The following is a 13,760-nucleotide window of genomic DNA, read 5'->3' as shown; positions in this document are numbered from 1 at the left end:
ACAAAAGAGAGAGAGAACCATAAATATGAAATAATTAAGGACTAATGTGTACATAAGTAGGTATAAAAGGGATTATTTTATAAATTTAGAAAAAAAGACAAATTGTAAAAAAAAAAAGAAGGGACTGTCGATCGACTGAAATGAATAAACTGTAAATATAAACGATAGAACTATATTGCAAATATGTATACGAAGAAGGATGGATCATAAAATTCGGAAAAAGAATAAATTGTAAACTTAAGAGGACTAAATTCTAAAAGCAAAAAAGGACTGAATTGTAAATTGCCTACCAGGTGTCAACCACATGGATGCCCAGTCCACGCACTTTTTAAGGTTAAATATAAGCTCAAAAATTATTTTTATTAAAGCAATTAAAAAAAATTGAGGAGGAAAAGTATAAAATCACAGTTTTATATGTAGTTTTGTGAGTCTTTTCCCTCCTTCCTCCTGATTTTCCATCAGTAGATCAAGACATATCGCTACTCGATGTAGTCATTTTAATTGCCATTCAAATTATTACTGAAGGGCGATCACACAACTAACGATAGCTAAACGGAACCAGACAACTGATGCAGTTAACACTCTCGCAGATGTTAATGAATGGCATCGGTCGTTCGGATCCGTTCCGTTACATGAGTTGCTACTCATTCGCCTGCTCCATCAACAAATCACTTAGAACGACCATGCATGAACAACTAATTCTTCGCGTGAATTTGCTTCAGTTTCTATGGTGGCATATCGCTAAACCCCCTACCTTACTTCAGCAAACTTGTGATTGATGAAGCTTGTGGTTTGACAGCCTCGACTCCCGAGCGTTGGGTCTCGACTGATGCTTGATTCATATCACGCTCTTCCGCAGCCTCTTCATCCCTTTTGATATTCTCTGCGACCTGAGCACTCTTATCCTTCTTTCTCCTGCAGAAATTGAAGAGAAAGATTGTTCATCCTCTATAAGAGAGTGATGAAGAACTGGAAGCATAATAAATACCATGAATAAACCACTAGTCCGATCGTGACGGCTGCAAAAGCTATGAAGTACATCCAGTCAACCTTCAAGGAAACAAAAAAGATTAATCACTAGCTATTAGCTTTACGATTTGTTTATTCGTCACAGCAAAATGATTAACCTTCTCGTGATAGGCAAAGATACGGATTAGAACAGCCCACATGTCGGAGGTCAGCAGTGAAAGGTTAAGAAGTGTGGCTCCACATATCTGAAGGAGATTAAGATGAACAAAATGAACAGACGACCAAGACAAGAAAGCATATTTATAATCATAATTTAAGCATGTTATTAGAACAAGATCATTAATAGTTCTTGCATGTATATCTACGAATCGAATTACTATTTCCCGTGGCATTGAACTATCCATTCGACGACAAGTAATAAAATTATAAGCTTCTTAAACACATATTGAGCCTACCTTGAGAATTATAGGGACGGTAGAATAGAATAAGAACATTGCCAATGCAAACCCAAGAAAGGGTAGTACCTGAAATCACATATTCAGAAGAAAATTAAATTAGGGATAATCGAAGGAACGCAAAAGTTCATACAGTAATTCAGCCTAAACCTGATTTCAGATATAACAACTCAACTAATCTTTGGAAGGTTACCGAAAAGTTCATACAGTTCATATGACAGAAGAGTTCGAAACTAATGTAAAAGAAACTTGATACTGCATCATGTAATTAATCCAAGTTACTGAATTGGGGAAACCGAAGCGAATTAGCTGAAGGTTTTTCCCTTGTTATAGTGGAACATATATGCACATTTTAGGCATCAAAAAGCCATTAATATTGATCTCATAAACATAAATATTACGTCAGATATCCAGTAAGAGGCTCCAAAGTCTAAACTATTTATTTTTGTGAGTACACATTAACAAATCTTCTTGATTGACGATCTGAAAGTTAAATATTTATGCATATAGTCCTTTCAGGGTAACTTCAAGATGACGGTACGTATTTCTTTCTTCTTCACACTTAGGTATATAGATTGACCTACAATTTCTACATGGCATGATCTTCTAGATAGTTTACTATATAGCATTAAAATTGTATACGGATGCAAAAATGATTGCACAAACATTAAGACTAGACTTACTGCTCCAGCTGTCCAATTGATACTTCTAAGCTCGTTCCGCTCAAGTATGCTTCTATGAATAGTTTAGGAAAAGAAGAATTAAACAAAACCTCCATGTTCCAAATTATTAAGAGCATAAAAATGGTTCAATCAAAGATCTAATATATCTCTCCATTTGATTCCCTGAGGAATTCAATTGCAATCTTTCATGAACATCTCAAGGTCCACAAAAAATGTAGACCTGAGAACTGTAGCATATATCTAGAGTTTTGCCACCCATTACCTATGCAACAAGTTGGTGATACTTGAATAGTGTTTTCTTATTTTGCACAGAATCATACACTAAGCCAAAAATTCTATAAGCATATGTAGGAAGATATGTTAATTACTAATAATGAGATCAAATTACCCGTAGAAGATTCAGTTAGAATCCCAAATAGCTTCATCTGCCTTGTTTATTTATGTTCTTAAAAACATTTAATGCAAGTTGGTATCAGAAATAAGAGATCAAATTTCAGTTTTTTCTTCAAGAAAAACACAAGGGAAATGGTTGTGATTGATTGTTCTATGATCTTATAGGAAAGGATGCACAGATTTCTATTGATCAAATTGGAAATCAAGAAAGATAAACATTCTTGCTCTGAACAGTTATCTCTGAATTGATAATATTTAATGAAAAATAAGGGCAGAGCAAAATGAACAAGGATACATTTGAATAGCACTAATAACTGCTCCAAATGCTCCAAGCATTGCCATCAATTCAGTTCTACTTGAGCTCTTGACAATGAATTCCTGAACAATGTAAAAGAAAAAGTAAAAACAATACAGAAAGAATTTCCTTAGTTGAAAATGAATTACTTTTTAAAAATATGTTGAAGCAAGAAAGGTTTACAAGACTAGACAGTTTACATAAAAGGAATAAAATTAGTTATGCAGATATGTCGAGAAGAAAATGATATTACTCCAAAAATCATTTGATGATGAACATCTCCAGTTTGCGGGCTCTTTATAAAAAAACACCCCTCCAATAAGTGGGGTAACCTATGTATGGCTACTGAAAACTAACAAAGCTGCTTTAGAGTAGCTTCTTAAATTGTTCATGATAAATAGACCTTTCAGGAAAGAAAATAAAACTAATGTGAATCAAATTGAAATAAACTAATCTGCAGAAGATGCAGCAGTACTAAGTTCTATAGACAGAAAAAACTAGAAGGGAAAATGAAAAATATGAAGAAATCCTCTTCAGTGACTGGATCATGTCCTTAGGCCACCTTGATGATTCTTCAGGCAAGAGGTTGTTGTTGGAGTGTATACTAAAAGCCTAGCTTTTGTAAACATTTATTTTTGAAATAAAAGAATCACATTGGTCAATATGTGTATAAGTGTATTTATTTGTTAAATGTAATTGTTCAATTAATTTATATAGTAGATAATATGGAGTGTGGTGTCGCACTCAGAAGATCAAGTTGTCGGTTCTCTATAAATTATAAACAGTTGCTCACGACTAAGATGGAAAGGAACAAACCATCAGAATAGTCGTAGTATAATTAAGTATTAATTTATCTTGACTAATAAATTATACTGATACACTTTAAGTGTATTGAGTAGGACCATTTAGGTAAGTTCTTTTTGTACTGACTTAGTAAAAGAACTAGACCTTAGTTATTATGGAAGTGTGTGCTCTTAATCCTAATATAATAACAAGCACATATATTTAATATTTATTTCTTTGACTTATCAAAGGGTGAGGTTTAGCTCAATAAATCAATATGTCCGATAAGTTAGGAAATGATATTACTTATAGTGTGTATTGTTGATTATAGAAGGAATCTGTGTCCTAGTTATCTAGGTTGAGAATGTCCCCAAGAGGAGCTCATAAGAATTGTCATGTTAAACCCTGCAGGTAGACTTAGTCCGACATGACAATGAAGTTGAGTGGTACTACTCTTGGAGCTAGATATTAATTAAGTGAGTTGTCAGTAACTTACTTAATTAGTGGGCATTCGTAATCTTAAACACAGGGAGACTAACACACTCATAATAAGGAGCCCATAATGTAATTTGGAATTGGTGCGGTAGTGCGATAATAACTCTATAGTGGAATGAGTTATTATCGATGAACTTGAGTTGTGTGTTCGGGGCGAACACGGGATACTCGAGCTCATCGGAAGGTCAAAACCAATTTCTCCTCTAGGTCCCTGTAGTAGCCTCATTATAGCCTCAAGTCCATCCAAATGTAAGGCTCTTCTTGGTGTCCAAGAAGTGGGCCGGTCCAATGCTTGGTGACCAAGCAAGGGCCGGCCACATCCTCTTCTATAGGGGTCGGCCCTTTGCTTGGTGACCAAGCATGAAGGGGTCGACCACAATAATTCAAAAGGGGAGGGTTGTTTTGAATTTTAAAAATCTTCTCTTTGTAGAAAACTATAAGTTTTAAAAGAGATATTTTAATTTTTAAAACTTTTCTTATTTGAATTAGGCCACATGTTTTAATAGAGAGTTTTAAAAGTTTTAAAACTTTCCTTTTTTAACCATCCTCATGGTTTAAGAAAAAAAGGAAGATAAGTTTTAAAATTAAAATTTTCTACGATCATGTTAAAAAAAGAAATTTTATAAGAGAAGTTTTAAATTTTAAAACATGGTTTTAATTTTTTGGAACTTTCCTTTTTTAACTCCTGCTTTAGGAAAGAGAGCTTATAAATTTTATAAGAGGATTTCTTCTTGTAAATTTTTTTTTTTAAAAAAAATATTTTATTTTCTCTTGATGAAGTGGCCGACCACCTTGCTTGGTGCCCAAGCAAAGGGCCGACCATCAAATAAAATAAAAAATCATCACAAAATCAAAATTGGTGATTGATTCAATCAAGAGAAAAGAAAAAGAAAAATAAAAAGGAAAAAGGAAAAACTCTTGGATGATTTTATTTTTTTGTAAAAAGTTTTTCCTTATTTGCCTTGGGCAAGTAATATAAAAGAAGGGGTGAGGGGGCTTCATGAGACACAACTCTTATTCTTTTGCTTAGAGATCTCAAGTGGTCGGCCCCTCTCTCTCCCTTCTCTTTTCCCTTTTGCTCTCTTCTCCTTGGTGGTGGTGGTGACCGGATTTTAGAAGAAGAGGAGGAAGCTTTTGGGTGGTGTTCATCTTGGAGGATCGTCGCACACACGACGTCCAAGGCGAGGCGAGGAATACGACAGAAGATCTTGAGGTCATTAGCTTACAAAGAGAAGGTATAACTAGTAATTTTCTTCCGCATCATACTAGTTATTTTTTTTTGTAAGAATTCTAAATACAAGAGGCAATTAGATCTAGTTTATCGAATTTAATTTTCGAGTTTATGTTTTCTTCTTTTTCGAATTTGTGATTCGATTGTTCTTTTTGGTTAACCTAGAGTTATTTAAGGAAATTAAATATTAGGTTTCCTTAAAAGGCTTTGACTAGGCGGTGGTGGTTGCTCCCATATCCAAGAAGGCCATGTGCCTCGCCATGCAGTCCTGGAAGCCACTTTTGGAAATTAATATTTAATGGAATTAATAACATAGGTGGATTTGAATCAATAGTGTTAAGTTCCACTTGCGATTCAAATCTAAACCATTAAGAACAAATAAATTAAATTTAGAATCAATGATGTTAAGTTTCGTCTGCGATTCCTAATTTAACTTCTAAAGAACACAATAGGTTATTTAAAGAAAAGTTCGACACTTGTACAAAAAAATTTTTACGGTGGAACCGGTACGTTTTCTTAGGATTAACCAACAGTTGTGCTTTCATGATTCATGAACTTCCTCAGATTACTAAACGACAACAAAGAGTTTGTACAGCTGCTGGAAAGAACAATCTACCAGTCTACACAATTGTACAGAGATTTATCCAATCCTGCTCATATATCAAGACTATATTAATAACAGAAAATGTGAATGCATCTCCCAGTATTCACGAAAAAATAAATAATAATAATAATACAGAAGAAAAATAAAACAACCATCCCAAACATTCAAGATGTCAGAAAATGGCCTGATCCAGTTTTACATTATTCATACTCCCCTGAGGATTGGACAGGCAACCTGAATCGACTGAAATAATGACCACAGAAACATCTGGCATGGTTTGAGCTTTGAACACTGAACCTTGATTCAAACACAGCTTTGGTTCTAGTCTAGTACCAAACTAAGTTTATTAAGATGACCACTCACCCACAAGCTAAGCTATTAAGAATTGATTCAATTAGTTTTATGATCTCAGAAGTAGAAATAATAATCCACGTATCAAACACCACGATCTTATAGATGTGAAAAAGCATAGTAGAACATCTAGAGAAACAAAAGATGAGCGGTTGAGTTCATGATCTTAGCTCCAATTCCATGTTTAATGCCTAAGCTATCAGGAAAAGCCAAATCCAGGTTTTTATATCCTTGACTAAAAGAAAGTGGCAAAACAAGGAGACTCCTTTCAATCTTTCTCCAAAAACCACATGGTTGTACAAACACAGATAGCACGCATTGACATTGATGGGACCATGCTAGAGACTAAGAGCCTAAGATCTGTATTCCTTTCTCCAATTAACCATATTTTATACATCTTTTCTTCCTACATAGGGTAGATCATGTCCCTACCTTGGAAAATCAATAACTAATGACTTACAACAAACAGAAAGTAACTGAATTACAAGAGTTGAATTCAATGAGACATGTTTCATGAAAGAGGGAAATACACTCATTTAACATGTCATTATTTCCTAGAGAATATAAATAGTAACAAAAAATAATTAAGAAGATGTATAATTAGTAGAAAAAAAAGGTAGTGGAGGGGATGAGAAGTGAAGCATACCTCACCAACGTTGCTAACTGCATATAATGTAGAACCAACAATGACCAACAAATCACCTTTCAAAGGGTTGGGTCCACCTGTAACAATGAAATAGTGAAAAGAAAAGGGCAAATCAATTAATCAAATGTTGCACAACTCTATTTATATGTTGGATTGTCATGCACGACAAAAGGTGCCTAGTTACTTAATAAATCATGATATTACTTCTAAACCTACAAGTATTTTGTTTCTTAGTGTAAAAGTAAAGATTGATCATATGTTCACTTTGCATGTTCTCAAAGAGTCTGAAAATCCATTAAAATTTAACTCTCTTAATTTTGATGTTTTTGAAGGGAATAGAATGTATGACAACATGATCTAATTTCAATGACATTATAAGTGCCCATGGACGAATGGAACATATGATTACTGCTCTAATTCATTGACATGGTGAATGCTCACGAACATGTAATGGACCATAGATTTTCCTTTCAATTCCTAAACTTATTAGTCAACTTGAGAATTATTTTCTAACTACCCAAGTATGCCTGGAACGTTAGTAAATTTGACTTTAAAAAATGATGATTGGGCATATCATTTAGCTTTCTATCCGCCATCATCAAATTAATTTGGTGGATTGGTTGATTTGTCCACTTTGCAATTTTATTTGGAACAAAAATTGTTTCATGTATCTATTTAAATGAGGTATAGTTTGTGTTACTAAGCCTAATTCAAAGTTAGACAATCCTGGTTGGTGAATTTGTTGAAACAAGAGGAATTAAAAAACAGAATTGTACAATTTCAATATATACCAACTGACCCTGTGCACGATCACTAGCATGAACATCAGAAAATACCACCATAACAAGACCAGCTACACAAATACCAACACCAAGAAACTTTCTGAATCCATACTTTGTCTTCAGGAACAACCAAGTGAAAAGTATAACACATGGAATTGACCAACAATCCAGGAGCATGACACTTGTCAAAGATGTGTACTGGTAGGATTTCACAACTACAAAAAAACAAAGTTAATAGGTAATCAATTTTAACAAGGAGAGGTAACACAAATTTTGAGAAGAAATAAATATAGCAAATTGCATAAATGTATCAAGCACAAGTGATAACACTAATAAAAATATGATACTGGAATTTTAATTCAACTAAATGACACGAGATACATCAATTAGTTTGTTCATTAGAGAGGTTGGACAGTACATATTCAAGTATGGACAAAGCTACTCAGCCTGCATTTACATGTCTAAAATTAGGAAAAAGTTCGATCACAGTGATCCAGTCAAATTCTTTTAATGCCATTACTAGATAAAGAAAATGTTAAAATTGCAGTTGGAAAGGAATATGATATGGACAATTATAGGTGCATTATTGCCACAAGTATGCCAGCTAAATTATGGCAGCATATCCTTGATAGTTACGAAAAAAGAGAGATATCAGCTCCATTAAAATAAGGAAGACATTGAAGTCCAGATACTCAGGTCATTGATTGCAATTGTTCTATCATTAATTTTCTTCTCCATTCATCTACTTCATTGCTATGATGATAGATCAAACCAGAAAATTACTTGTAGACATTAACTAGTACCAAATGTTTTGACTCATGAAGTTTAAAATTTAAATGTTGAGTATAATCATAAGCCTAATGCATCTTTGTTAGATTGGAGCTTGGTGATGCAGAAATGAATAATTAAACTGAGCAAAAATCAAAAGAGCACTCCTGTTTCTTTCAGCATCATCAAAGGGGTGTCATCAAAAGAGTGTCTTAGCTAGGTAGTCCTCCCAAATTTCTCTCAAATTTATGACTCTAAACTCATTGCAACCTCACTCGCCTGCCCAAAAAACCCAACCGACTACCTAGTAGGTCTTGTTATTGTAATTGTATCCTAAGTGGTCATGTTCAACTACGGGTTTTGTTGAATTGAGCGTTTTGATGTATTAAGCAAAGCTTGCCTGTGTTTTTGATAAGTACATATAGTTGTGCAAAGACTTAGTAGAGTGCACATAGAGCTTGCGAGGCCTGACTTAAAGTGGCAAGATATGGTCGACTTAATATCTTTAGGGCCATTGAAGACCAAAGAAGGATGACACTGGGCATCTAAGGGACTGCAAGATGAGGAGCATTGAGATGACATCATTAATGATAGCTGAAGGAGGTAGATTACGTAGGTGAACGAGTACAGGATGACATGGGGAATGAGTCGAGGGCTTCGTGCATTCAAAGGACTTTCAACCTAATGAGAGATGACTTCGTAAGGAAAATAAAGTTGCAAAGGTGCACTCTTAAGTAAGTTGTGAAAGTTGAGTGTCATTAGTTAGGGTAGTTCTTGACTTAGATAATGACTTGACCACTAAATTGGTTATACTCGAGGATACAATGGACGGGAAGGTGTTCCAATTGACTAGTGTGCTGAGTTGACTAAGAAGTCAATTAAAGTTGGATGGCTTGTGAATTTCTATTCAGAGTTTAGTCGAGAGCTTAGTTGGTTGGGCAGTCGATTGAACAAGTTAAATCGACTATCCAGTCTACTAAATCACTGACATGAGCTAGAAAGAAGACCATTAATTGGGCAAAGGCAAACTATAGCAGTCAAATTGTGTACGTGATAAAGCAGCTCAGTCAACTGATGCCAAGTGGAATCGACTAAAAGATTGGTTGGCAAACTAAAGGTTGAAGCAATTGTGAACAGTTGACTAGAAATGCACTCACTTGAGTGACCTGTTTGCTACAGAAAAGTGAAACTGAAGATAACAAAGAAGCTATATTAGGAGGCAAATTGTGTTTAACTTCTTACATTTCTGAGTTTTCTCACTGTAATTCAATCTCAGTGTTGTGCTTCTTATTTACTTCTACTTGTTCTCATTCATTATAAGAATACTCCTACATTGTAAGAGGTTTTCCATGTAGAATTCGAGAAGGAGAAAACTAGTAGTGATTTGAGAGTGACCCACCGAAGAATCATAACCGTGGAATAGGAACCAACAATTCCAAACCACATAACCAATCATGTTAGTGCTTGTCTTTTCGCACTCCTTATTTTCCACTACACTATCCTTATTTGATTTGATTGATCCATTAGCAAGAGTAAGAATCTTGAATTGTAGGTTGAGCGCTATTCAAAGTGATACAAATTCTGTAAGTTATTATTTTTCAAAAAATAAGTGAAATGTAAATAAAAAATGTGATATTTTTTGCTAAAATTATGTAACATTTTGGTTAAAGCTATTATGTGGTCAATTTCACCTTAAATTTTGAACTTAAATAGATAACTCCACTGTAGGAGGCTATTGGAATCGACTCATGCTTTCAAACTGGCCACACAACCCAAAAATGGTCATTGGCCAAAACTACCAAATGGTCATTTTTAGTCAAATTTTGCATATATATATAGATAGATGCACTTCAAGAAGCTATTGGAGTCCACTCATATTTTCAAAGTGATCAAATGGCAAAAAATGGTCATGTAGCAATCTTGGCTAAAAGTGTTACATGATCATGTTTAGTTAAAAGTTGAATCTAAATAAATAGATGCACTCTAGGATTTTATTGGAGTCCATATATGTTTTTAAAGTGACCATAACTTCAAAAATAGTATATAGAAGTTTTGGTCAATCTTGCTACATGTTCATTTTCTACTCAAATTTTGAATTCGAATAGAAAGATACAATTAGGGAATTGTAGGAATCTATTATTTTTTAAAGTGCCGAAACAACTAAAAATGACCATATCACAATGTTCATCAAGCTACTACATGAATGTATAGCAATTTTGGCCCAAATTAGATGATTTTAGTTTTGATCATTTTTATCACTATTATTTTAAAAAAATACATTTGATGATATTTATTTAAAATATATAACCTGTTTAAAAAATGTATATTTTTTAGAAGTTATAGTTCATGCAGTAATTTTAAAAATTTTAAAGCAAATTTAATTACACTTTTCTCTCTATTACTTTTTGTTTTTGCAAAGTTTAGTATTTTTTTAATCTTTTTTTTTTTAAAATTATAACTCACGTAGTGGTTTTGATCAAAGTTGCTATATAAGTATACTTAAGTGCGCATTAGACCATTTGGCGGCTAGTTTGATTTTTTTAGGTGAGTAGTGATGAATTCTAGGGGCCTTGAGGGAGTCTATGGCATCACAGTTCAAGTAGCTGTCCCTTTGGTGTTTAAAAAAAACAAAAACAAAATTTTACTTTTACCCAATCAAAGTCATTGATTTTTATTCTACTATATTTTTCAGTTTGGGTACTAGTTAGTGTGTTTTTTAAAACATGGTCCATCACCAATTTAATCATCTTTACAAGAAGGCACATTGTGAGTAGATTTTTTTCCACTTAATTGTGATTGCAGTAGTCAATAAATTCTTAACAGTTATAGAAATATAACTAATGAATTCATAAATTTTGATTGGGTACTGTCATCATTAAAAAAACCTTATCATGTAGAATCCTATGGCTGTATAGAGTAAATATCACAAAGAAGCACTCACCAATGAAATTGGCTTCCACATCAACAATAGCAAGCATCAGATAATAATACCAACTTATCTGTCCAAAAGACAAAGCAAGTCATAAATTGCAATCCTTCTCTATAAATAGAAGAAATAATCACTGATGAACTAATATAATTACAGCAAGTGCCAAAAGCAAGTAAAGTACCTAGCAACAACTTTTCTAAAGGGGGAAAAAACAGCTATTCCAAGGAAATATTCTTTCTATGAAGCCACGGAATAAAGTTATTCTTTATTGCTCTTAGCTAATTGGATAATGCACATCATTGCGAGGAGAACAATTCTTGAAAACTCTAACCAGAAAGCATTTTAGTTAACAATAGTTAACTTTTGAAGAAACGATGCAAGGGCAGGGAATTAGCACAGCACCTGGAGCGGTTTCCTTTTGAAGATGACAATAGAACCATAAACTATAGCAAGGAGAAGATAATTCAAGAAGGATTGCGAGGTGGGAGCGTTCACGCCTGTAACCATTAAAAGAAGAACAGATTACCCAGTAAAGTAAGAACCCCCAAAATCGCACCTTTATCATCTTTCTAATATCAATCACCGCAACACCAACTAAAGCGGAGCAGGAAAAGAGAGCAAACCTCGTCTTGCGAGCTCGGACGAGGAGAAGCCGGTGGAGGTGATGAGAAGCGAGACGAATTGCCCGAGCAACAACCCCATGAGAGCTCGCTTCGTCCATATCTTGTTCCACCTCTCGCGAATCGAGTTGCGCGAGGTCTCGGAAAGAAACAGCGGCGCCATGTCTCCTCCTTTTTCTCGCCCACCGCCGCCGCCTCCTCCTCCTTCTCCGCCCTTCTCCAATAAAAATCGGATTTTTGTCGCACCTTTTAAGAGCGAGCGCTTATATAGGCGTCCACAGTTGGAAGCACGCCCGGGAGCAGGCAAAAGGACAAAAATGGCGAGGCGGCGAGGGCGTGAAGATTGCGTACGACAACATCGGACGGCTGAGGAGGAAGGGGAAGCGTCTTGGCTTAGTGCTGAAACCCACTCGAAGATAAAAAAATAAATAAATTTTGGGGGCTCTGGAGACGACGAAACGCCGATTTTGGTTGCCAAAAGTCACACCCTTTACTTATTATTATTATTATTATTATTATTATTATTATTATTATTATTATTCAGAAATTTATTTTTAAAACTGATATAAAACATTTTCATACGTCATTAAGATAAATTAAAAAGTATAGAGATTCAATTTCTTAGTCATACAAGTATTTCTCATTTTATCTCTTCTGTCATTCATTATATATTAGGGGTGCTTGGTTCATTGAAAGGAATGAGAATAAGAATGAGATTGATAAAAATAGGGAATGAAAATAAAGATTTTTTCATTCCCCTTCTTTTACTAGGAAATGATTCATTCCCATATTTAGGGTAATGAATCCATGAAATCCACCACTAATCCCTCAAACTAAACACTCACTTTTAATCATTTTCTCATTTCGTACTCTCATTCCATCCAATCCAACACCCCTTACATTTAACGAATAGTATTATTATAATATTGTATTTCAAAAATTAATACTGCTATGACACTAGTTTTAAGAAATTAGTATCACATTCATATTGATTTTAGAGTTATATGTAGTATCAAAATGGTATTAATTTTTAAAATATAATATTATTGTGATAGTGATTTTTAAACATAAGTACTGATAATTTTTAAAATACATTACCATGATGATATTATTTGAAATCCAATATTAGAGTGACATTTTTTTAATGCAATATTATAATAATATTTTTCTTTAAATATATTACCCCGGTCATGAGGGATCGGATCCTTTGATATGTAAAGATTGGACTAATTCATGATCCAATCTTTACATTAGTGGGGAGCAATGACCCTTCACTTATTAACAGGTGGGAGTCATTATCTCCTACCAATCCCCTTGTCCAAGAGTGGATCAGGACCAAAGGATCCGATTCCCGATCATGAGTGAGAGAGGAGATCCTCTAGACTACTTTTTGTGGCTAGAGAATATTCCATTTCCATGCATTAGTGGAGATGCATGGTCCCCATCTATTTTATAAGTGGGGACCATGTATTTCCACCAATAAAGTAGTCCAGAGAAAACTTCATTTCTATGTATTAGTAGAGATACATTATCCTTATCTATTTTATAAGTGCGAATCATATATCTCTATCAATACATATAAAGAGAATATTTTCTGGATCGCACTGAGGATCCCGCCTGCATGAGTGGAAAGTGGAAAGCGTAAAATGAAAATAATTGTCTATTTTGGAAACTCTAAAAGTTAAACGCACCTTATTGAATTATTAAATATCATATTCGTTATTATAATATTTTACACAAATATTCTTCTCAATCT

At 34.1% G+C, this 13,760-nt stretch overlaps 1 protein-coding gene across 1 annotated transcript; it reads right to left on the bottom strand.

Moving 5' to 3' along the window:
* Window positions 1-489: 489 nt before the first annotated feature.
* Window positions 490-12,262, bottom strand: LOC122045491 (solute carrier family 35 member F1-like). The gene is made up of 11 exons (XM_042605728.1): window positions 12,008-12,262; window positions 11,787-11,881; window positions 11,397-11,454; window positions 7,705-7,902; window positions 6,906-6,982; window positions 2,796-2,878; window positions 2,108-2,159; window positions 1,425-1,493; window positions 1,128-1,214; window positions 989-1,050; window positions 490-915 (listed from the first exon to the last, which is right to left on the bottom strand). Exons 1-11 carry the CDS (start codon window positions 12,165-12,167, stop codon window positions 756-758), a joined length of 1,101 nt encoding a protein of 366 aa, XP_042461662.1. The 5' UTR covers window positions 12,168-12,262; the 3' UTR covers window positions 490-755.
* Between the last annotated feature and the right edge of the window lie 1,498 nt (window positions 12,263-13,760).

Source organism: Zingiber officinale, chromosome 2B (assembly GCF_018446385.1).
Source record: "Zingiber officinale cultivar Zhangliang chromosome 2B, Zo_v1.1, whole genome shotgun sequence".
In the NCBI taxonomy this organism is placed as follows: domain Eukaryota; kingdom Viridiplantae; phylum Streptophyta; class Magnoliopsida; order Zingiberales; family Zingiberaceae; genus Zingiber; species Zingiber officinale.
This window is presented reverse-complemented; position numbering and strand designations above follow the sequence as displayed.